General features: G+C 41.1%; 1 protein-coding gene across 2 annotated transcripts in view; it reads left to right on the top strand.

Moving 5' to 3' along the window:
* LOC147673880 (cytochrome P450 2D17-like) overlaps nt 1-25531 on the top strand; it is a 464170-nt gene that overhangs the window by 253949 nt on the left and 184690 nt on the right. For both annotated transcript variants that reach the window (XM_086947760.1, XM_086947759.1), the window contains exon 6: nt 16804-16951. In XM_086947760.1, the coding sequence (XP_086803886.1) occupies nt 16804-16951 (148 nt within the window). The remainder of the gene's footprint in view (nt 1-16803; nt 16952-25531) is intronic.

Below are 25531 nucleotides of genomic sequence, written 5' to 3'. Positions count from 1 at the left end.
GTAAAGTGCCCAGAGTCCTAAAACAAACAAAAATAGGGTCCAAAACAGGAGGCCAAAAAGCGAAAATGGGGATAAACCCACTGGAAAAGCCAGGTCTAACAAATCTGCCGATAACACTGAGACACATAGCCTCTTTTGAACTTACAGTGTTTAATGAGCGTATCAAGTCTCTCAAAAAATTAGTCAATTGTTTTACCAGCTTTCTGTCATTCCTCATTGAAAATATATCTTTTGTAATTGACATTCTCATTGGATTGAACTTGAGATTTAATGCTTTTTTGATTTGAACGTATGTGACCTCAGCAGTTTCTTTATTACCTCTTTTACTCCTTCACCGGCAAGATTTGTTAGGAATTTGACAATCGTCTTGTTATCTGTTTCTTCCAGAGCATTGATGAAATCATCCTAGATTTTGATCCAGGCAGTCTATTTGTCCGCAATATTTAGCTTTCTGGCAGTATCGAAGGGAGACGTTGGTTTTAGGAATGGGGCATTCAAACAGTACAGAAATACTATTATATACAGGGGTGTGGAGTTTAATAAAATAACTACTTGTCCACGGGGCAGGTTGCTTCATAATTCTACTTGTCCTGTAACAAAATCCACTTGACCCTTTGGTGCCATGTAGTTCGGCGACAAATTATGGCAGCAATCTCATTATATAAGAGCTTTGATATAACCTCTCCGATTACGCCAGGGCTCATACCATAGTAGTGTTTGAATAATTGCAATCCCCTTGTGATCCACGTTTCCACAGATCTACAGACTTGGGCTGAAGGTAGTGGTAAGCAATAGATCCAGGGTTAGAATGCCTTTTTAACTAAAACCAAACACGTGCAAAAGGACATGTTAAAAGATCATAACAAAGATCATGAGAAAATAAAACGTGAGTTTGGTACTCAAACAACAGATACCCAAACACAACAAAATCAGAAGTCGGATAACTTAAACGATTCAGTAATATACTCTCTAAAAAAACTATTTAAAGAAAAACATCAACAAAAAGTAAAACAATTCCCATTATTCACAAAAACAAGTGCAATAGATAAATTCAAAAATGATTCTGCACAAGATACTCAGGAAACACACACAAATGATATAACAAGCCATGGAAATGGAGAAATGATAGATAACAAGAAAACCAAAAATAAAAAAGAAGGAGGGAAAAGAAGGAGGAAAAAATCAGTAAGAAGGATTCAAAAAAAGAAAACCCGTAAACTAAAATTCCAAAAATCAGTCACAATATATAAATCCGAAGAGGAACAACTCGATGACATAACAAAGCCTCAAAATATTGAAAAGCTAGAAATTAATAACAAAAATCTTGAAGTAAAGACGACACACTTGGATCCAAGAGCAGAAGAGTACGTCCCAATCAGACTCTCCATACAATCAGATCAAAGTAACAAAAATTCAAGGGAAGATAACTACAGGCCCAGACAAAAGGGAGAAGAATCATACTCTAAAATCCTCCAATTTGAGGAACTTTTCCCTACCGACTCAGCTCCACTTAATAGAGGAAGGATTATAAATCTTTTACATCACATAAGGCCTTTACAATCAATGACCAGTAATGAACTTGATCTAGTGATCTTTCCCAAAAAAGACAACATCAAACTAGTGACGGTAACATTCTGGTCATCAGTTCTTCCAGGGATAATACTCAACGAAAAGGAGACACTACATAAACATGGATATGATGTAGTTGAAAGAGTGAAACCAATGGTCAATAAAATTCCAATTTGGTACAACGATCAAATTCGAGCAATTTCAAATTCACATGTCAAAAAATTCCAGCGAAATTTTGACGTGACAAGAGACCCAGGAACCACGTACTCAGGATCACACTTTACAGGACCAGAAAATATAAAAATTCAGGTGGATAAAGGACAAAGGGCTGTCTGGTACCATGTTCCAAAAGAATCCGACAATAGCAACAGTATAAAGTCCTGGGCTTGGATTTCGGAGACTTTGAACAGCCACAAAGTCACGACCACTCAACAACAATCTGTTTAGCACTGGTTTAAAAATGACATCTTGGAATATTGCCGGTAGAACTAAGAATAAATTGTCTGTAGCCACGAGTAATCTGCCTGATATCCTGATCCTACAAGAGACGTGGGCGACTGAACCCTTCACTCATAAAGGCTATTATGTATATGAAATCCCTGCAATACCTACCAAACGAGGTCACGCTAAAGGTGGTTTGGCCATATTATTGAGGGAAGAATATTCATGGGAGCAGGAAATAGTAGATACTAAATTAGAAAATTTACAGTGTATCAAAATCTCCGTAAAAATACATAGCACAGCTCCCCTAAAGGCAATCCTCCTCTTCAACGTATATGCCCCACCAGGCAAAAAACTGGATACTATATTCTTAGATATCATGGAAAATATCAGGAAGATAACAGAAGACCATCTTTATTTGTCCTTCTTAATTGTGGGAGATTTTAATAGCAAAATCTCCAGCACTGAAATCAATAAGTGGGCAAAACTATTTTTAGAAGAATCCATGGAAACTACAATTCCACATTTTCCTGAGGGTATACTATCCGACAAAAGAGGTAAACTGCTAATATCAGCGTTGACAAATTTAAATGGGGGTAATACTGAACGGCAATACGGAAGGGGATATCCCGGCAAATTACACTAGACGGGGCAACGGGACCCTATCCATTATAGACTACATCATTAGTAGTATGGATCTGTTGGATACAATTACGCATTTGCTCACCCGGTTTAGTCAAGAGAGTGATCATGCATTAATGCACTTAACCACAGATTGGATACCCAAATCTTCTCCAGCCTGTCACATCATTTATCATAAAAGCACTATAATGATAAAAAGCGAACAGAGACGCATCTTCTGGAACTCTTCGACTCTGGATAAAATCTCAACATTGATTGATCACTCTCAATTTTTAGCAAACACATACTTGGAAAACCCTATAGAAAACTTTGAATTTATTATCAAGGATATTAAAAACTTTATTTTAAGTATGGTAATAGAGGGTACAGTAGGTAATAGTAAGAAGAAAGACAAAAACAAGCGCACTTTCAAGAACTCTGAATTAAAGAAAAAGTTAAATAAACTTATACGTGCCCAATATATGAATTCCTCACCATCTACGAAGAAGGAAATAAATAAACTAAAAAATCAATTGAGACGTGAGAAACAAAGTAACAAAAAAGCCTTACAAGATCACAATTGGGTCGACATCCAGATAGCAGCGAAAAAACATAACCAGCGCAAATATTGGTTTCTAATCGCAAAAATAACTGGAGCAAAAAAGAAACTGCAAACTATACCGGTCCCTCCGAACGACTGGGAAACTTATTTGACAGATCTTTACAAAGCTAATTTAATAAAACCATATGAAAATAGTGAGGTTAACATCACAGATAAAGATAAACGTTCAATAACCAAAACCACAGCTATATCTGTTGAATTGAATATTCGTAAAGCAAGAAGCACTGGTGCCTCTGGCCCGGACCAGATCCCGATCAAGGTGTTGCAAGCCGACCCAAAGGAATGGAGTCAGTTGTTATACCCCCTCTTTAATTATATTTTTGATACTGAACAAGTACCTAAATCATGGCAGGGGAGCATTATCATCCCCATTCACAAAAAGGGAAGCAGAATTCAAGCAGGGAACTACCGCCAAATAGCACTCATGGACGCCGTAGGAAAAGTATTTGCAGCAGAAGTACTAGATCGCCTGAAAGAATGGGCTTTCTCGTTGGGTCTGATACCCATGTTCCAAGCAGGTTTTAGACCTGAACACTCTGTAACAGACAATATCGCAGTTATTCAGGTCACACTAGATAAATATGTAACCCGAAAAACCCAAGTTGTCTACGCAGCATTCATAGATTATTCTACGGTGTTCGATCGGGTAGATCGACCAACATTATGGAGAAAATTAAGGAGGCTTGGAATTCATGAACAATTGCTACAAACCATAGTAAACTTACATACCAATACTTGGTGTCAAGTCCAAATGGGGGAAGAAAAAGGACTAACAAAAAGAATCAAAACAGAGAATGGACTAAAACAAGGGTGCCTTCTAGCCCCGATTCTATTCTCCCTTTATTTAAGTGACTTGCCATATCACCTACAACTAGGCTCCAGTCTACCTCCTAAAATCGCTAACCAAAGCATACACGCATTGCTCTATGCTGACGACATAGTGTTGTTAGACCTCACTCCTTTCGGATTACAAAGCTCATTGGATATTTTGCATAATTATCCCAAAGAAAACTACTTAGTACCAAACATAAAGAAAACAAAAGTGGTAGCCTTCTCGGGGAGGAAACAAAGCGCCAAATACAGCTGGAGGATAGGAGGAGAAAAGATAGAAGAGGTTAACGAATATCCCTACCTCGGCAGGATCCTTTCGAAGAACTTAACAAACATAACACAGATGAAAAATCTACTAAGGAAATCCGAAATACACGCCGCAGCACTCCAGAGACTCTACAGTGCCACAGGGAACAGGCATTTTTCCTCAATGATAAAAATTTACAGAGTAAAAATACCACCTGTATTATCCTATGCGACGGAGTACATCCCCATAAAGCAATGGGCCTTTATGGATCGCAAAGAAGGAAAAATTCTAAGAAGGATTATGAAAGTCTCAGACGCCGTACCTGTTCAAGCACTGAGATTAGAACTATCAATTACAAGCTCTTATGCTACAGCAATTGCTAACGTAATTAGGTGGGCCTACAATCTATTACATGCAAAAGAGAATACCTTAAGATCGTTGCTGAATAAAGAGACTTTTGGGTCGGACGCCAAAAAGCAAACCTTTTTAGAGAACATGACTGTTGCATTTCGTATGGCAAATATAAGCCCAGACATATTGCTTATTTGGTCATCAGCGCAAGTAAAACTGTTCTTAAAATGCTTCATCCCAAAATTGAGCTATGAGCTGGACTCCCAACATTGTAACAAACTAGCTATTTACAAACCCTTCGTTGACTTACTGGAATACAAACAAAGCCAGTCTTATATCGGGTTCACCTTGTCGCATGGCGCAAGGAGGGCCATCACCATGCTTCGATTGGGCATCCTACCTGTATCAGCATATACTTCAAGATGGCTCCCGAGAGGATCTCCTACATGTACATTGTGTGAAGTGGGTGTTCAGAATCTAGAGCACGTACTATTTGTATGTCCAAATCATAAAGTAACTACAGCTCGTGCAAGATACCTGGACCCTATTTACCGTTCTTGTAGAATCACAATGGTGAGAGAACTTATATTTTTGTGTAAGCAACCTCCGAACGAATTCGTTTGTTATAATCTTTACAAATTTTTAAAATCCTTTTTACCCTTATTTTAAAAAATTGAATTTCTTTTAAGTGTGTAAAATGTAAAACTTTGTGGTCCTCTGTCAAGTACCAACACAAATAAACCTTTTTGACTTTTTTGACTTTTGAATGCCTTTTTGAGTCTGTGCAAACCAACTAACTTGAAAAGGAACGCACTCACTCTGCAAGAGCCTGCCGTGAGGGGAACGGCCACCATTTACCCTCCTCATTACACTCACCTTCTTCTGCTGGGGGAAGCAGGATCTTTTGCCGCACCGTCATACTGCCATGAGGGAAACGACTAGGAGGCCTACATCTCACAGGAGGCCCTGCGTGGCGCAGGTCAACGACGTCACCGGAGGGCGCCAGAGGCCCTCTTAGGCAGCGCGATCCTCCCGCAGCACGGGACGCATACGGGCATGCCCAGGCGCTGCCCGGACGAAGCCAGGGCCAAGGGCGGGCCCATCGGCGCCCATCAGAGCCCAAAAGAGGCTGGGCTGGGCCACCCCTCTAACTACCGTCAATGGGTAAGCGTAAGCTCTTGGATATTCAAGATCAGGGGGGGTAAAGGCAAAAATCCTTAGAAACTCACCCTCTATAATTTCATATTTGACTTCGGTGGTTGGTGCTTTGAACAAGGAGATTACCAATGCGGAAAAGGAACTGGGTTTGGGCTCAAGGAAAGTCTATGGTGATACGACAGGAACTGTGTCATCGGCAAATGTTCCTCTGGAACCAGTGGTAGTGATTAGTGGCCCACTAGAGACCCAGCCCACTGCTACTGTACCTCCCGAAGATGCGGATCAAAGTTTGGGGGATTCTTTGTTGGTAGAGGGGAGGTCAAAACGGGCCCCTATGAAAAGTCTCAGTGGGGTTAAACGTACTACCAGAAAAGTAATCAAGCGGCATAAGGGACCCAGAAATACTATATCAAAGCCGGTCCTGGGGGTTGATGAGAACGTTGAATCAACAATACGGTTAATCGTTGATGACTTACTCACTGCCTGTTTTGAATCATTATTGACTGCAATTGCCAAAGATGTTATTGACACTAGGAACTCCTGTGTGGCGGATTTAATGAAAAAATTTGAGCGCTTAGACAACCTTTTGGATTCATGTTTGAGGGACAAAATGCGTGTATCAGAAGCTAATATGATGCCTAATCCACCACCAATTCCATCTGAAGTAAGAAGTAACCCTGTGACTGGAAACAACTTAGGCCCTCACTTGCTGCCACCCCCAAGGGAGGGTGCTCACTTAAATCGGGGAGGTATGGTTGCTGTTCCCCATGATCTGAGCCTAAGGGGAGCTAAAGTGTCAAATAACGTCCTTTGTATTGATAGTCAACAAAGATTGGGTCAGTCTATAGCATCTAGGGTGAGCCCAATTCATGATAAAGAGACTAAAACCCCTAGTACCAGCAGAATCGATCTCCCCCCAGAGGCTACACCTTTGGTTGCAGTTCTTGTTGGGGTCCCCCCTCTAAGTGCCTTTGACGTTGAATCAACTGCGGCTCTGCTACGTAAAGCAAACAACTGCTGTGATAATTACTGTTCTGGGAAATCCGAGATATCTAATCACATCATTATGACAAGACGGGTGTCTTGGGTGGGCAATCGACCAAAACTATTCCTCGACGACTGTATAATAATTCATTTTAATAAACAAGATATAGTTGACAGGCTGTTTTGGGATGCCACTGATTTCTGTGGAGGAGGAATAAGGGCTCTACCGTTGTTTTTTTTTTTATCCAGCAGTAATTCTCAACTGTGCACCTGGCAGGGCAAGTGCTAAAAGTAACCACCAACCATTGGTGGGCTGGTCTTGTACCTTAAGTCTAGTTCCCGGCTCTGACTGCTTATCGGGGGGAGAGAACCATCACTTAAAAGGTCAGGATTGCTGGCAAGGCCTCATGAGGTAAACCTACCACTCTCTAATAGATTCTTCCCACTTAGTCGGCTGGACTCAAACGATTGACTAGAGGAGAAAGAGAACTGCCCACCTGTAGTAAGATCTAACAATCCCGATGTTAGCACAAATAGTAGAGAGGTTTGTTCACCTGGCTTAGGTACTATTGATCTGGGCAGGGACGATATGGGAGGTGAATACCCCGCTCAGTGTAGAATCCTGAGTTGTAATATCGCAGGCTTAAGATCTAAAAGAGATGACCAAATTGGTTAGCTTTTATAAAAACATATAACACAATTGCTCTTCAGGAGACCTGGGATAGGGGGGAACATTTCTGGTTAGACGGTTTTAGTTCCTATTTTTTACCTGCACGCCCAGATTTAGCGGATAGAGCAAAAGGTGGCCTTATGTTTCTTCTCTCGAATTGAAGGGTTGTTTAAAAAGGATAGAGATAGATTCCTTTAACTGTCTGATAGTTGAAGTTAGCAAGCCAAACTACCCGAAATTATTATTAGTGAATTTCTATAACTCGGGGGAGAGTGATTTTTTGAACCAGCACCTAAGCATTTTAAAACTCTTTTTAGAAGAATATAGGATAAAGCAATCCACTTTTTATCATGTTCTACTCATGGGTGATTTTAACATTCATTTGTGTGAGCTGCATTGTTCAATTGATGATTTGTTTGGCTATAGTTATGCCACAATTCCACATTATGAGCATTCTGCATGAGGGGAGGGCCTTGAGACCGTTTTGACTGATGCGGATTTATGCGAACCCGGCTTTGTTAATGTTCAAGATCGGTGTCCTACATTTAAATCTAAGGTTAGAGATACCATCATAGATTATATTTTTCTGTCTCCCTTGCTATTAGACAAGGTCGTTTTTTTACAATGCCCGGGAACCGCCTTTTAGTGACCATAACCCTGTTACCTTAGTTCTGGATCAAAGCTGTGGAAATGGAGGTACTGCGGCACTGACCGCCGGGCGAGGAGGAGAGTCAAGCCCCCCTGCTGCTCGTGAGTACTGTGCGCGCAATCCAGTGCTACAGCGCACACACTCACCACAAATCACCCGGCACCCAACTCCTGCAGACTCTCTCCACCACCAGGTGCAAGCACTGCTCTCACAAGGGCCCCGAACCAGAGGGCTCTCTGGGTTCCTCATTGGACTCTTGACTTTGGTGACTTTTGTGCAGCCAGCCATTTTTGGAGATGGTCTCCTTCCCGCCATGTATTTTCATGGACTTCTTTACTTTTGCTTTTGTCCTGGCCGCCATTTTGCTGCTGCTCTTGGACGCTTTTCTCTGCACCCCGACCCACCATCTTGTCCATTCCCTTGTCTTTTACCCTTTTTCCTCGTTTCCCCCTTGACGATCCTCAAATGTTTCTTCCCTTTTCTGTTTTGCCTTTCTCCATACCCTTGTATCCCTCCCACCCTCCCTTGGTGCTGTGACTGCATCCCCCCTCCGACCCCACTTAATGGGACTCTGCTTTTCTGTTTATTTTTTTTCCCTGAGAAAATCTACTATGTGTTTATATATGTATATAGAGATAACTCTAATCACTAGTATATGCAGTAGACCTTTGTACTCTCTACCACTCCTATGTGACTCTTAGAGTATATCCATTCATATCTCTTCCTTGAGTGACTTTACTACTTGTACATTTGCAATTTTTCTTTCTGTTTGTATCTCCTCCTTGTGTGACTTTACATCTTGTACATTTGCAATTTTTTGTGTTTGTATCTTTTATGTAACACATGTAATTCTAAGTCCTTATGTTTTGCAACTGGTTCTTATGTAAAGAGCTCGGACACCTTCGGGCAAAGTTCGCGCTATAGAAAATCGCATTAAATAAATAAATAAAAATAAATCAGCAGGGTGGTAACATGTGACCAGGGGAGGAGACTTATATGGTCCAAAGTAACCACGGATACTTTTTTCATGGATTTGTGTGATAAAAGTATAGAGAACTTTGCAATTTGTACTGATCCCCTAAGTCCTAAGGATGCGGTTCTCAGAGCTTTTAAGGGCATCTGTAATGAGATAGCTTGTGACTTAACTGTTACGACCAAAATGAGAATTTCAAGTGGTTCACGATTGTTTGAGGATAACTGTTCACATGCCCATCGCTCCTTAGTCTTAGCCTTGAAAAAACAACCTCGGGACAGGGAATTGATCGCCAGGCTGAGGAAGTTGTATGAGAGTGCAGTGCAGTGCTCAGTCGGAAAGCAGAGATTAAGGCAGAGGCGTGGATGCTCTACTTTACGTTGACGTATTAAGGGATAGTTCAAGATTTTGGTCAATCATTAACACCCCTTTCTTTTGTGGTGAGGAGAATGAGGCCCAGGAAAGTAACATCACAGAGGCCCAGTGGCTTTCTCATTTTGAGGCAGTTTATGATTTTAGTGAGGCTTCAGATTGCTTCCCTGGGTCTTCACTCCTACCCCTAATGGATTTTAATGAGGAGGAAATAGAGAAAGCCATAGGAGACACCTCCAGTAATAAGGCTCCTGGTCCAGACTGCGTCTTATATAAATGTAAACCAAAATTCTGGGCAAAAATTCTCACAAATGTTTTTAATGCTTCAGGTTTGTTAGGGTTCCCTGTTTCATGGTCGCAATCAACTATTATCCCTATTTCTAAAATGGTCAGAGAGGGGTCCCGCGGTGCTACTGACCAATATCCCTCATTGACTCTTCTGTGAAGATTTTAGGAAAGGTAATTTTAACTAAGATTACAGATTGGGCAAATGAGAGGGAGTTCTTGTCTAACCTTCAATATGGGTTTAGACAAGGAAGAAGTACCATGGACCAATGCCTTAACTTATGCCTTCTTATAAGTAAATATACCATGGCCAAAGAGGGATGTTAGAGGATGGCATTTATGGATCTATCCTCCGCGTTTGATCTGGTTAACAGGTCAAAGCCATGAAATATTTTGATGGAAAAAGGACTCGACCCTGCTTAGTACACTTTTTGGCCAATTTACACCAAGACCTTACAGCATCGGTTAGGATCTCCCAGGCTGGCAAATGCACAAGATTTTTTAAATCAACTAGAGGTGTCCGACAGGATTGCATTTCGGCACTCCTGCTTTTTACTCTTTATATTAAAGACCTGGACAAATCCTTAGTGGAGGCATCACTAGAGATTCAGCGTGTAGGAGACTGTTCTATTCCTGTTCTCCTATGCTGTCCTCTTAGCCCGTACTGCGGTAGGCCTTCAGCGGCTCCTAGATGCATTTAGGGCCTACATGCACTCTTTAGACCTGGTAGTGAACATCGGAAAGTCACATGTTATGTCAATGGGAAATAGAGCTAAAAAAATTAAATCCTTTTATTGTAATGGGCTGGAAGTTACTTCGGTATCCTCTTTTACTTACTTAGGGGTCCTATTCGATGATAGGTCCTCCTGGATACCGCAACAAAATGCTAAAAAAATGCAGTTATTTGCTCTTCCCTAGGTCTTTTAAGGTTTGCGCAGCGCTTGGGGGCTAGACCTATAGAGGCCATTCTAAAGGTTTATAAAGCAAAATGTTTGGCCATTGCAGCCCATTAGTCCTCTATATGGGGTTTTAAAGAGCAGGTTGGGGTACAGACAGCTGAAAACAAGTTTTTACGAAGTCTGCTGTCTGCACCAAAATCTACCCCAACGTACTCTATACATCAAGAACTGGGGCTAAGCTATGTCTCCGATATTTTGAGCACAGCTCCGTTGCTTTGTTGGCTCAAAATTTGGCTAAATCCTGAGCTAACCCTGAATTAGCTGATCTTGAGGGACTGTGTTAATTTAGATAAGTCTTTCAAAATTAAGTGGCTGTCCTATGTTAAATGTATGATATCAAAAATAGGACGGCCGTAACTGTATGAGGCTCCCGAAAAGATCCGGAAGGAGGATGTTCTGTGGGTGAAATAGAATTTTAAGAATCTACTGATGCTGGAGAAAGAAGAATTGGAACTATCTAAACCTTTAGTTAGTGCTCATTATTTGTTGAAAACAACCATTTTCATAGAACCCTACTTGATTATGGTGAACAAGCCTTTCCATCGTTGGCTCCTAATTAGGCTCCATTTCAATTTGATCTATCTCCTATTGGGGGATTTTCCGGGCTGGTGTAAACCTGAGGACGCTGAACCCTGTCAGTGTGACAACTTCTCAACCCAAGATACTTTACATTTCATGATGTTTTGTCATTTTTATTCTAATATTCGAATGAAATTTTTGGTACCTATCTTGAGAGGAAGGGGTCTCGCACAGGTCAGACCTGCGTTAGTTTATTTACAAACACTGTGTACCCAGGGAGATATTTTTAACATTGCATCTTTTCTTGCTGCTGCTGTAAGGCTAAAAAAAAACCAGAAACCAGATCATGAATTCTGTTTCAACAAGATTATCAAGCCTAAATGACATTTTTTTTAAATTGTGAATATTTTAGCCAGGACGTTTTTATCTGTATATTGTTTTTTATATTTTGTCCAAAGGTCTTGTAATATTGTTTGTGCTTGATGTCTTCTGTACTTTTCTGATTTTAAGTAATCAAATAAAGTTGATTGACTGACTACTAACTTGAATGTTATAAGGGGTTTCAACAACTGTTCTCTAATCTTTTCCCATACTGAGAAATATTGGAAATTTGCCATTGACAATTGCAGATCTAAACCTTCTTCCAGAGTTGTGAAAAAAGTGGTTGGAGGGAAAGTGAACTTGCAAACACTCAGATTTTTGCTTGAGCAAATCTTCACATGTACACTTGCTCATGCTAAGACCATTCACAAATATTTTCTTGGAGTACTATTTCTTGTCCTACTTCTGTAAATTCTTGGGACTTAACAAAAGCTGTATAGCTACACCTAATGCAAGGTCATATACCATGGGTGCAGTTTTGAGACTTTCTTTAATGAATGGGCCCTGGCGTTGACCATGACCTTTTGTGTTTATTTAAATTCTGTTTCTTTCTCTCTCTCTCTCTCTCTCTCTCTGTATCGGCTGGCTTTACTGTGAGTAACAGCATTCTGCTCTTTCACAAGGAGCATATTGGCATATTGGCACACAAAGTAGTTTAGTTCAGTGCCAGTAACTACTGTGGCAGTGTTTGATTTTTGAGACCAAAAACAATTTTTGCTTTTCCCAGTGTTTGTTATAATGGTGAGGGCCTGGCAGCTCCCACACCTATAAAGTTTTACAAAAACCATGCCAAAACAAGTCACACATTGACAAACTAAAAAAATGACCATCAATTTCAGACCTACTGGCTTTGCCACTGCTTGTTTATTTTTGTTTCCCATAATCTTATTTAAACTGATTACACTGATTTTCCATTATGAATATTTTTGGGAAATACTAGCATGCATCAACATATGTTACTAAACAGTCGTGGCCCGTATGACTCGAGGGTAGGGGGGTTGGAGGCTTGGCTTGGGGAGGTGGCTGCTCGGGGGAGTTTTAATTAATTTTTAAAAAGTTACATTAACTTACCTTTGCTGGCCCGTCATGCGTCATTAGTCTGCATTATCATACAACAGGAAGCAGCCGCAGGCAGCCTCCCTCCCCTTCCCTAAGCCAATCACAGCGCTGCAATGGCAGGGTCGTGATTGGCTGGGATGCCGACCCCACAGGCGTCTATGGGGAGGCAATTTTCTCTATGTAGGTAGCATGCAGCCTACATAGAGAAAATGCAGAGTGCGTATGACTGGTTTGGTCGGCCCTGGGGCCGACCAAACAGTCAGCGCCCACAACAGTGGGCAAGCCACTCCTCCCCTGCCCTCCAGCAGACACAATAACCAAACCCTGTATTTTGCTTTCTCGCAGTGCGAAAAGCAGACACATAAAATGGTATTTAAAATACCATTTTATGTGTCTGCTTCTCGCACTGCGAGAAAGCACTGGGGCGACGCTCCTCCGTCCACATGGAGGAGCCACCTCTGTTACAAATTGATGCTGCAAAGAAATGGTACCTGAAATTTTACAGCAGTTTAGCTAAATGTTTTTTTTCCTGCTTTCATTTTTTTATCAACATTTTATTTTGAAAGCAAAGAATCATCAATCTTGCTTTCAAGCTTCTGCACATATTTGCATCAAATCAGAGAGCATTCTGGGAGCATTAATATAGCCTCATATTGCTAAACTTTGAAAACGTGTGTACACATTTTTATACTGGAAATGCTGTCAGTTGTGCAGTCAGAGCTTACCACATTTACTTAGAGTGCTAACCCTAATAATAAAGGCTTTCAATTAATGAACCATAAATAGAAGTTTGAACAGCTTTTACATGTGGACAAAAATATTATCTTAACTGCAGACAGTGCCCTTCCCTGATCCACAATGTGGGACTGCAAACCGGCAGCCAAAGGGTTTGTCCTACAGGGGGTTGGGCCTACTTGTCTGAAGGACAAAATACACATGAAAACTTTTTGCCCTTGACCCCAAACAATATGTCCTGGATGTCGGGCTATGGGAATTCCACATCCCTGCATATATAATATGTAACAAGCCTCCATCTGCCAGTATCAGTGTTTCTTTCCCACACAGTCCCTCTCTAAACACACGATTGTGTTCCCTCTAGGACTATTGAATTAAATGTTTTCTAACTGTAGTTGAGTTCCTAGAAGGACTTATATAGAGCAGATAAATCCAAACATCAATCCCATCTCAATATATATAGTATGATTAATGCTACTCTCTGTACCCCTGCCTTCCATAGAAATTATAAATCTGTTCTCTTCTGAAATAGTGTCTGGTACTTCATATGACACATTTTTTATGGTTTATGATGGTCTTGAAAACAATCGTTTTAAACATGGCTACTGTAGGCATCTTCTGGTTCTGTGCCCGTCGTGATATGTGCTGTTCTCCAGCCTTCCAGTTCAAAATGATTTTATTGAATTTTGACAGAGGGAAATACACAGAAGTACATACAGAAAACTGATAAGATAATTCATTGAATTAAATGGAAGCGAATAAGGACAATCATAAATAAGCAGTGATAAATAAATTACATCGCATAGTATTATCATCAATGAAAGGAGAACTAAAACAGAGGAGAAGAAGGAAGGGGAGGAAGGAAGGGAAGAGGGAAATATACAATTCATATCATAATAATATAACCAAATAGAATTACCAATAAACAGTTACAAAAATAGTATGATAATCAATGAATAACATAATAACATTGAAAGAACATGAATCATAACTTTATATATGAATCTATAGGAGACCAAAAGGATTGAAAATGCAAAGAATTATGATGAACACCTTGTAGAGATAATTGAGCACCTCTTCTTGTAAAGGTAATCCAAGACCACCAAGCATGAACAGAAGAGAAGTAGCATCCTTCCAACAAAAAGTAATTGATTTGAGCGCAGCCGAAACCAAAAAATTAAATAACTTTGCTTCAGCATCTTCAAGAGGAGCAGCCAATACAACTGATTTACATATTAATAATTCATAAGAAAGCAAATCAGAAATAGGTAACATTTTCAATATTACATTCCATACTTCAGACCAAAATTTCATAATAATAGGACAATCAAATAACATGTGACGTAAAGAGCCAGGATGTAAATTACAATGCCAACATAGGTTTGATGGTAATAATTTAGCTTTAAATAAACGTAATGGAGTCCATAAAGAATTAAACAAAATATAAGCATTAGTTTGATAAAGTGAAACTGGTAACCAATCAGAAATACTATTAGTCCAAATTAATGACCATGAATCAGTTGAAAGGGAAATGGAGAGTTCAGCATTCCAAAAAGTGGAAATTATATCAACGTTGGAACCTAAAGAAAAGGTAAATTTCTTATAAAATACCGAAACTGCCTTAGAAGACACAGAAACAGTTTTGATATAACTTAAAAAATCAGCTGAGGATGTAGACGGGATACCATCTGGGAAAGAGTCTAAAATGGAATTACAGAGAAATTGGTATTTTAACAAATCGGACATTGGTAGATTGAATTTTAATTGGAGTTGAGCAAAAGGAATAAAGGCATCATTCAAGAAAACATCTTTAAGAAAGAAAATACCCTTAGCAATCCATGAAGACCAAAAAGAAACATTTCTGTTTAATTTTAATAAAGCACTATGCCATAAGGACAAATGCACTGTAGAAAGTAAAGGAGATGCAAAATTAGAGTCCAAATCATTAAAAATTAATCTTGAGGATTTGATTATGGATGAGGAATGTACAATCTTAGAGGTAGGGGACATAGTTAATAAGGATGGCAAAGGAAAAGGTTTAGCAAGGGAAGTTTCAATATGAAACCAAATAGGAGGATTAGCAATAGGTGAATTATTAAACCATAACGAGCTCTGTTTTAAGATAAATGCCTTATGATATAAATAGAAATCAGGTAGGGCAAAACCAACTTGGCATTTAGGAATTTTCAATTTTTTATAAGCGATACGAGGAGGTTTATTATTCCAAAGAAATTTAGATAACAGTTTATCAATATCTTTATAAATTTTGAGTGGAAATTGAGTTGGTATCATTGCAAGAGAATAAAATATTTTCGGGGCAATATTCATTTTAATAGATTCCATTCTCCCCCACCAGACTGTTCTCCAGCCTTGAATGGTTGTTTTGCATGGAATGTTAGGGATGCCATCCTGTGCATGTCTGAATGTAGAGATCAGTTGAAGGAGGAGGCTCAGTAGGAAGCTGGTGGGTCATCCAGACATATACATATTGTCATCTATACTTCACTATTTAAAAAAGGAGATACCTACATAAAGACAGAAAACCAGGAGCTTTGTACATATTTATAACTTCCCTACTTATAAGTGCCGTGGGATAGTATTGCCAATAAAAAAAAAAAAATATTAAGCACCATAGGTGCATGCCCATGTTAAGTCTCATATCTGCCAACTATTACAAAAATATGTTGTTCTAGTTCTAGTGAAACTCCTTTAATAAAAAACACACCTATAGATTATACTTAAGTCCCATAGACCTGAGGTTCAAGAGTTTCCAAAGTATACCACCGGAAATACAATACCTCCTTCTTAACTACTCCCCTCAGGGCTTGGTGTTAAAGGCAAATTACATAGGTGACAGGGTTATTTGCTATGTATCTCTATTCAGTGGAAATTCATCAATAAAAAGACCGTGAAAATTGTTCTGGCGTATAGTGACCCATGCCATAACAATGAGGCCCCCTCTCTTCATAGCACGCAAAGAGACAGGGCCAGTTAACTGGGCTGAAGTTTTTCTCAGCAGTACCTGTAGTTAATCCGTTTTTATATTTTCATTTTAGTAAATAATATCCCAATGGAAAACAGTATTACTTGGAAACCAGGTAAAATTATATGGGATTATGTTGACAATAGTTTCACAATGTGTAATTGACAAACCTACCTCATGAACACAAAATAATCCTACTATATTGAAAGAATTGCATTAAGTGTTCATACACCTACTATATGCCGATTTCTACTCTCTTGTGGGCCTAAATTATGGTTCTCTTAATTATATGGAGGATAATGCCTCCATGCCAGGTGGAGTGATGAAGGTAAGTCACTGACACCAGACTGACAGTGCACAATATTCTGACATGTCATTTCATTTTGTGATACAGCAACAACAGCGACATGGAGGTGAATCTGTGTTTGACGATGAGAATTTGACTGCATGCCTATATGATCTGTTTTTGGCTGGGACAAAGTCCACATCAACCACTCTTCTGTGGGGTGTTCTCTACATGATGGCATTCCCTGATGTCCAAGGTATGTTTGCTAAGAAGAAACCTAATATTTAAAAATACAACGTGAAGACCTGTAAAACTGACTGAGGGAGAGCTTGTCTAGCTCAAAAATATTGTCTTGGCTCCGAGTACTGGTATCTTTGCAATAGAAAGTCTGAAGACTTTAGGTGATGGTAATAGAATTGGTAGTAACCGTTTCGCTCATACCAAATACATGGTTGCAAATTTAACAATTGGATAGTTCACCATTGTGTAGTAGGTGGTTTGATCTTTTGCACAATATGACTCCCTTGATTCAATTGAGACGTTGGGTGCAACTCCAAAATTGTTTTGATCACCTAAGCAAAATATAAGAGGGTAAATATGCAGATATTTTATGAAGTGACTACTACGAGAACTCTTCCAGGGTGATTGATTTTTGTCAGCTGAAAAATAGTAAAAGGACAGGAAAACAAGTGTTCCCTGGAAAACAAGTGTTTTCTCATTGGATGGTCGCATCATTGTTGTCATTAATGATGTCATTGAACATGTCATGAGGAATGTCATATGCGAGGTCATAAGCAGTGCATGGCAAGGGTGCAAGTTATAGTTAATTCACTGAACTATAACTGGTGCAAGGCAGTGTTGTTTCAGATTCAAAACGTTAGAGTATGACTGACATTGCCACCGAACTATAACTTGACTTTTACCTTTGATTTTCTTTCCGTGAATTTCTATTTTTTTAATGCAAGTTAATGTTTGTTTTTCATACCAAATTATAGTATCACTTTAACCTTTGTTTTTTTCAGTGAAACTCTGTTCTCTAGTGTATAAAATCTTACCATATCAAACTATCTTTGATTTTTTTGTTAATTTTTTTAACATGCAGTATACCGGCCACAAAATATTTTGCGAGGGTATCTTCATTTGCAGGGCAAATACTTTTTGAAATATTTTGTGGCCGGTCCAGGTCACGGAGATCACCCCACCGCCGGCTGGCGGGTCTGTGTGCTTCATGAGAAACACGATATGCGGAGCAACGTGCCTTGTAGGGATCAGCACGAGGAGAGCAGTTGGTTTGGGTTCGCCCCATCAGTGACCCGATGGAAAACACTGATTGAGGGGACTGGAAAGCGGCACCCACTATGGATATGATACCAACTAATAACTTCATGTAACAGAATGCCGAGTTGATGGCACGCCCAGTGGGGAGGATAAACATTCACCTGAAAACGAAAAAAAGAGACATGGCCGCTCTCTTCCCACATTGCAATTGCCAAGCCATGATTAAAGAAGACATTTCCGAAACGCGTAGGTATTTTTTTGACAGACACTGTTTGATGGCGAATCCTTTCACGCTGCTGCTACCCTGCAATAAAAGGAGGAAACAAACGCTGCGAGGTTATTTTCATTTGCAGGGCAAATACTTTTTGAAATATTTTGTGGCGGGGTCCGGGTCATGGAGATCACCCCACCGCCGGCTGGCGGGTCCGTGTGCTTCATGAGAAACACGATATGCGGAGCAACGTGCCTTGTGGGGATCAGCGCGAGGAGAGCAGTTGGTTTGGGTTCGCCCCATCAGTGACCCGATGGAAAACACTGATTGAGGGGACTGGAAAGCGGCACCCACTATGGATATGATACCAACTAAGAACTTCATGTACCAGAATGCCGAGTTGATGGCACGCCCAGTGGGGAGGATAAACATTCACCTGAAAACAAACAAAAGAGACATGGCCGCTCTCTTCCCACATTGCAATTGCCAAGCCATGATTAAGGAAGACATTTCCGAAACGCGTAGGCATTTTTTTGGCAGACACTGTTTGATGGCGAATCCTTTCACGCTGCTGCTACCCTGCAATAAAAGGAGGAAACAAACGCTGCGAGGTTATCTTCATTTGCAGGGCAAATACATTTTTAAATATTTTGTGGCGGGTCCGGGTCACGGAGATCACCCCACCGCCGGCTGGTGGGACCGTGTGCTTCATGAGAAACACGATATGCGGAGCAACGTGCCTTGTGGGGATCAGCGCGAGGAGAGCAGTTGGTTTGGGTTCACCCCATCAGTGACCCTATGGAAAACACTGATTGAGGGGACTGGAAAGCGGCACCCACTATGAATATGATACCAACTAAGAACTTCATGTACCAGAATGCCGAGTTGACGGCACGCCCAGTGGGGCGGATAAACACTCACCTGAAAACGAACAAAAGAGACATGGCCGCTCTCTTCTCACATTGCAATTGCCAAGCCATGATTAAGGAAGACATTTCCGAAACGCGTAGGCATTTTTTTGGCAGACACTGTTTGATGGCGAATCCTTTCACGCTGCTGCTACCCTGCAATAAAAGGAGGAAACAAACGCTGCGAGGTTATCTTCATTTGCCGGGCAAATACATTTTGAAATATTTTGTGGCGGGTCCGGGTCACGGAGATCACCCCACCGCCGGCTGGTGGGACCGTGTGCTTCATGAGAAACACGATATGCGGAGCAACGTGCCTTGTGGGGATCAGCGCGAGGAGAGCAGTTGGTTTGGGTTCACCCCATCAGTGACCCTATAGAAAACACTGATTGAGGGGACTGGAAAGCGGCACCCACTATGAATATGATACCAACTAAGAACTTCATGTACCAGAATGCCGAGTTGACGGCACGCCCAGTGGGGCGGATAAACACTCACCTGAAAACGAACAAAAGAGACATGGCCGCTCTCTTCTCACATTGCAATTGCCAAGCCATGATTAAGGAAGACATTTCCGAAACGCGTAGGCATTTTTTTGGCAGACACTGTTTGATGGCGAATCCTTTCACGCTGCTGCTACCCTGCAATAAAAGGAGGAAACAAACGCTGCGAGGTTATCTTCATTTGCGGGGCAAATACATTTTGAAATATTTTGTGGCGGGTCCGGGTCACGGAGATCACCCCACCGCCGGCTGGTGGGACCGTGTGCTTCATGAGAAACACGATATGCGGAGCAACGTGCCTTGTGGGGATCAGCGCGAGGAGAGCAGTTGGTTTGGGTTCACCCCATCAGTGACCCTATGGAAAACACTGATTGAGGGGACTGGAAAGCGGCACCCACTATGAATATGATACCAACTAAGAACTTCATGTACCAGAATGCCGAGTTGACGGCACGCCCAGTGGGGCGGATAAACACTCACCTGAAAACGAACAAAAGAGACATGGCCGCTCTCTTCCCACATTGCAATTGCCAAGCCATGATTAAGGAAGACATTTCCGAAACGCGTAGGCATTTTTTTGGCAGACACTGTTTGATGGCGAATCCTTTCACGCTGCTGCTACCCTGCAATAAAAGGAGCAAACAAATGCTGCGAGGGTATCTTCATTTGCAGGGCAAATACTTTTTGAAATATTTTGTGGCCGGTCCGGGTCACGGAGATCACCCCACCGCCGGCTGGCGGGTCCGTGTGCTTCACGAGAAACACGATATGTGGAGCAATGTGCCTTGTGAGGATCAGCGTGAGGAGAGCAGTTGGTTTGGGTTCGCCCCATCAGTGACCCGATGGAAAACACTGATTGAGGGGACTGGAAAGCGGCACCCACTATGGATATGAAAGAGACATGGCCGCTCTCTTCCCACATTGCAATTGCCAAGCCATGATTAAGGAAGACATTTCCGAAACGCGTAGGCCTTTTTTTAGCAGACACTGTTTGATGGCGAATCCTTTCACGCTGTTGCTACCCTGCAATAAAAGGTGGAAACAAAAGCTGCGAGGGTATCTTCATTTGCAGGGCAAATACTTTTTGAAATATATATATATATACATATATATATATGTAGGTAGTTATAGTTAGGATTATTTTCAATAGGTAAATCGCAACATTCTATTGTGAATAACTTTGGAGCCGGTTGAGGAATCTGCCTGAAATTTTCTCAAATTTGCCTCGCGGCGCTCCGGTCCTTCCCTAAAAGTTTGGGGGGGATTCGTCAAGCGGGGGCTGAGAAAAAAGGGGGACCCAAAACGTGTTTTCACCATGTTAATTTCCATAGGGCGGTCGACCTCATTTTAAGCCCGAACGGCTGAATGGATTTCCACCAAACTTGGCAAAATTGTAGGGACTGGTATCCCGATGTGCCTTTGCTATGTCTCAAGATATGTGCTTCAGTGGATTTTGAGTAATTTAGGTTCAAAAAAATATATATATCTGTAAGCGCGACCCGGTACGCGCACCGGAGCGCGAACCAGCGCGCTACGCGACTTCGCTCACGGAAAGCTGATTGGCTCTCGGGTGTCTGTAAACATTCCAAACAGTCCGGAGCGGCCGCCATCTTGTATCTCGGTAGGATTGAGACACAAGAGGTGGCAAAACCAAAGGGGGAAATGACCAAAAGGGGGCAGGGTAGACCCCCCTGACCCCCTAGGTTTGATGTCGGGGCCATAAAAGGGCCCCGCGGGTCAAAAACATATATAATTTTTTTCGATTTGCGCGGGGGGAGCGCCCGGTACGCGCACCGCGGAGCGTACCGGGGAGCGTACCATGGGGAAAAAAGAATGACAGATTTTTTTTTTAAAGTAGCATTTTTTTATAAATTGGAGGTAGTTCTAAAAAGAACTGGTTTTTTTCTTCTTTTTGTTGTTTTATTTTTTTTTAAACATTTTGTACTTTTTTTGGCTTTTCTGTACAGTTTTATATTTTTTTAGTATTTTTTATGGGGAGAAACAAAAAACAGGGAATTATAAACGGCTCAACCGGAGCAAAGAAAATCTGAAAAAAATTAGGGTTTCTTCGGGCACTTGTGGTTATCACCAGCAACGTTGATGAGGGTAATACTCTTCTCACCATAAATAATGGTTTTGCCACAATAAATACAAACGATTTTGTAGCCACCAAACTTTGTTTGAATGTTTGGAACCATCTGCCTTGCCTCTGGACCCGATGGAGTGGGTTCTTTGGTTGTTGAGGTGCTGGCAGACGATTGTGGAAGGTTTCTGCACAGTTCTCTCACCTCTGCTGCAGAATAGTTATTGGGGTGCAATCGTTGCATGTGCCGAATCATTGTATGATTTCCAAATGAATATTTTTTTGCAGGGTTCCCCCTGGATAGTACAGCGCCACAGATGAGACAAGTCACCTTTGCAGCGTTTACTTTCTTTGCACCCCTTGGGATTTCAAAAAACTCCCATATAAAGTGCTCCTCAGGTTTATAAGGGGCTTTGTCTTCAGGCAGGAAATGCCTTGTCTGCCTTCTCTCCTCCTCCTCCTACTCCTCCTCCTCCTCTTCTTCTTGACCACCAATGTGATGTTGTGGTGGTCCTTGTGGTGAGAGGTGGTGGTGGTGGTGGTGCAGATGCGCCAGCTGCTGCTGCTACTGTAGCCATTTTAAAGTTCAAAATATTAGTCACAGATCTCCAAACAGGTCTTCCTCGGTCAAAGGACAAAGTCAGAATAAGGAAAAAAGGTCGGGGCTTTCATCATTTGGAAACCAAAAGTGTTCTGAACCAATGAAAAGTGTTATTTTCAGGTCACATGACCTGACGCGCTTACGCTATGCGCCCCGGGGCACGCCCGGGGGCGCGTAGCGTAAGCGCGTTAGGGCGCGCCCTGGGGCACTTACGTAGCGTGATCGTATGTGCTCCGGCGCTTCCGGGTGCGCTTACGCCATGCGTCATAACACGCATTACGCGGCTACGCAATACGTCACGATGATGTTTTCGTTCGCGGCAATAGCGCAAACGGGGCGCTCACCAGTACGCGAACCGGTGCGCGGCAAAACTGCGCTTACCGGTAAGCGCATCGGTACGCGCCCCGGGAGCGCTCCGGGGCAAAAAAATAAAAATAAAAAAAAAACATAAAAAAAATAGTATTATATAAATATACAATATAGGATTCATTTTAAAAAATATTACATTTCATAGCTATAGAAATTTGCTATTAAAAAACCTTTGAAATTCACTGAAAAAACCATAGGTTTCACACCAGTTATAGTTAGGAATTAGCATTTAAAAAACCTATGAAATTCACTGAAAAAAACATAGGTTTCACACCAGTTATAGTTAGGAATTAGCATTTAAAAAACTTATTAAATTCACTGAAAAAACCATAGGTTTCACACCAGTTATAGTTAGCTGGACATTTTACTGACATAAAACCATTGAAATTCCCACGTCATAGTTAGTTAGACTCACTATAACTTGCGCGCCTGCAATGCACTGCTGATGATGTCACATATTACATCACTCATGACATGGTCAGTGACATCACTCATGACATCACTGATGACACCATCCTTGTGACAGACTGACAGACCTCCTTTCAGTGTATTGTAACCCTTGAAACACATATTCAAAAATAGAAACTAACATTTTCAAAAAGATTGAGATACCCATACCAGTTACAACAACCAATTCAGTAATTCCACCATCTATATACACATCCACTCATTCAGCAACAGTGCTGTATACTCACTCATACATATACTCACTCATCATATGTAGTGAAACATATATACATCCTGTTACACACCGACAGTCATCCAAAAGTTACTCACACACATACTCACACATGCAAATAAACTATTGAACATCCATTTATTTGCATATACAACTATACACACACTAGCACATTACTTCTAAGGAAACTTACACATACTTACTCTCTTAAACAATCACCTAGAGAAACACATACTTATTTAAGCAGGAACTCTTTCAATCTCTCACTCTCACACATACTCACTTATATACATCAATACTCACATATACTAGATTAAAACATATGTAGTTACTCATAAAGACACTAGTGAGGCAGGCATTCACTCACTAACACACACATATACACACTCATCCACCCTTACAATCCAACACATATGCTGTCTTCAAAACACATTCAAACAGTGAGTCAGTCATTAATGCTTCTATGTGCTAAGTAATACCCCCACCAAACCATACAGACACTCATACTGATACTAAAAAAAACATCTAATAACCCATACACACACACATGTAGCTACTTACCAATCCATGCAGCCACTTATACACAAAGTGAAACACTGATACTTATATTTAAATATTTAAAAATTACTTGCTAATATATGTATTCACTAAGATATACTTAATAAGCCAGTTAACCAATCAATTTTTTTTAAAACATCCATTTAGACACTTATTTAAAAATGTATTCTTCCATCGACCTTTACAAATACATATATAAAACATATTTATTTTACAGAAAGACACACATTCACTGGATGGTGTCATCAGTGATGTCATGAGTGATGTCACTGACCATGTCATGAGTGATGTAATATGTGACGTCATCAGCAGTGCATTGCAGGCGCGCAAGTTATAGTGAGTCCAACTAACTATAACGTGGGAATTTCAATGGTTTTATGTCAGTAAAATGTGCAGCTAACTATAACTGGTGTGAAACCTATGGTTTTTTCAGTGAATATATTTAGATATATATATAACCCACTGGCGTTCGCCAGTAGGTAGTTATAGTTAGGACCTAGTTTTTTGGCAGACACTGTTTGATGGCGAATCCTTTCACGCTGCTGCTACCCTGCAATAAAAGGAGGAAACAAACGCTGCGAGTTTATCTTCATTTGCAGGGCAAATACTTTTTGAAATATTTTGTGGCGGGTTCGGGTCACGGAGATCACCCCACCGCCGGCTGGCGGGTCCGTGTGCTTCATGAGAAACACGATATGCGGAGCAACGTGCCTTGTGGGGATCAGCCCGAGGAGAGCAGTTGGTTTGGGTTCGCCCCATCAGTGACCCGATGGAAAACACTGATTGAGGGGACTGGAAAGCAGCACCCAATATGGATATGATACCAACTAAAAACTTCATGTACCAGAATGCCGAGTTGACGGCACGCCCAGTGGGGCGGATGAACACTCACCTGAAAACAAACAAAAGAGACATGGCCGCTCTCTTCCCACATTGCAATTGCCAAGCCATGATTAAGGATGACATTTCCGAAACGCGTAGGCATTTTTTTGGCAGACACTGTTTGATGGCGAATCCTTTCACGCTGCTGCTACCCTGCAATAAAAGGAGCAAACAAATGCTGCAAGGGTATCTTCATTTGCAGGGCAAATACTTTTTGAAATATTTTGTGGCCGGTCCGGGTCACGGAGATCACCCCACCTCCGGCTGGCGGGTCTGTGTGCTTCACGAGAAACAAGATATGTGGAGCAACGTACCTTGTGGTGATCAGCGCGAGGAGAGCAGTTGGTTTGGGTTCGCCCCATCAGTGACCCGATGGAAAACACTAATTGAGGGGACTGGAAAGCGGCACCCACTATGGATATGATACCAACTAAGAACTTCATGTACCAGAATGCCGAGTTGACGGCAAGTGGGGCGGGTAAACATTCACCTGAAAACGAACAAAACAGACATGGCCGCTCTCTTCCCACATTGCAATTGCCAAGCCATGATTAAGGAAGACATTTCCATAACGTGTAGGCATTTTTTTTGGCAGACACTGTTTGATGGCGAATCCTTTCACGCTGCTGCTACCCTGCAATAAAAGGTGGAAACAAACGCTGCGAGGGTATCTTCATTTGCAGGGCAAATACTTTTTGAAATATATATATATATATATATATATATATATATATATATATATATATATATATATATATATATAT

Source organism: Lissotriton vulgaris, chromosome 12, assembly GCF_964263255.1.
Source record: "Lissotriton vulgaris chromosome 12, aLisVul1.2, whole genome shotgun sequence".
Lineage (NCBI taxonomy): Eukaryota > Metazoa > Chordata > Amphibia > Caudata > Salamandridae > Lissotriton > Lissotriton vulgaris.
Note: the sequence above shows the minus strand (reverse complement) of the source record. Positions and strands in the feature narration are given on the sequence as shown.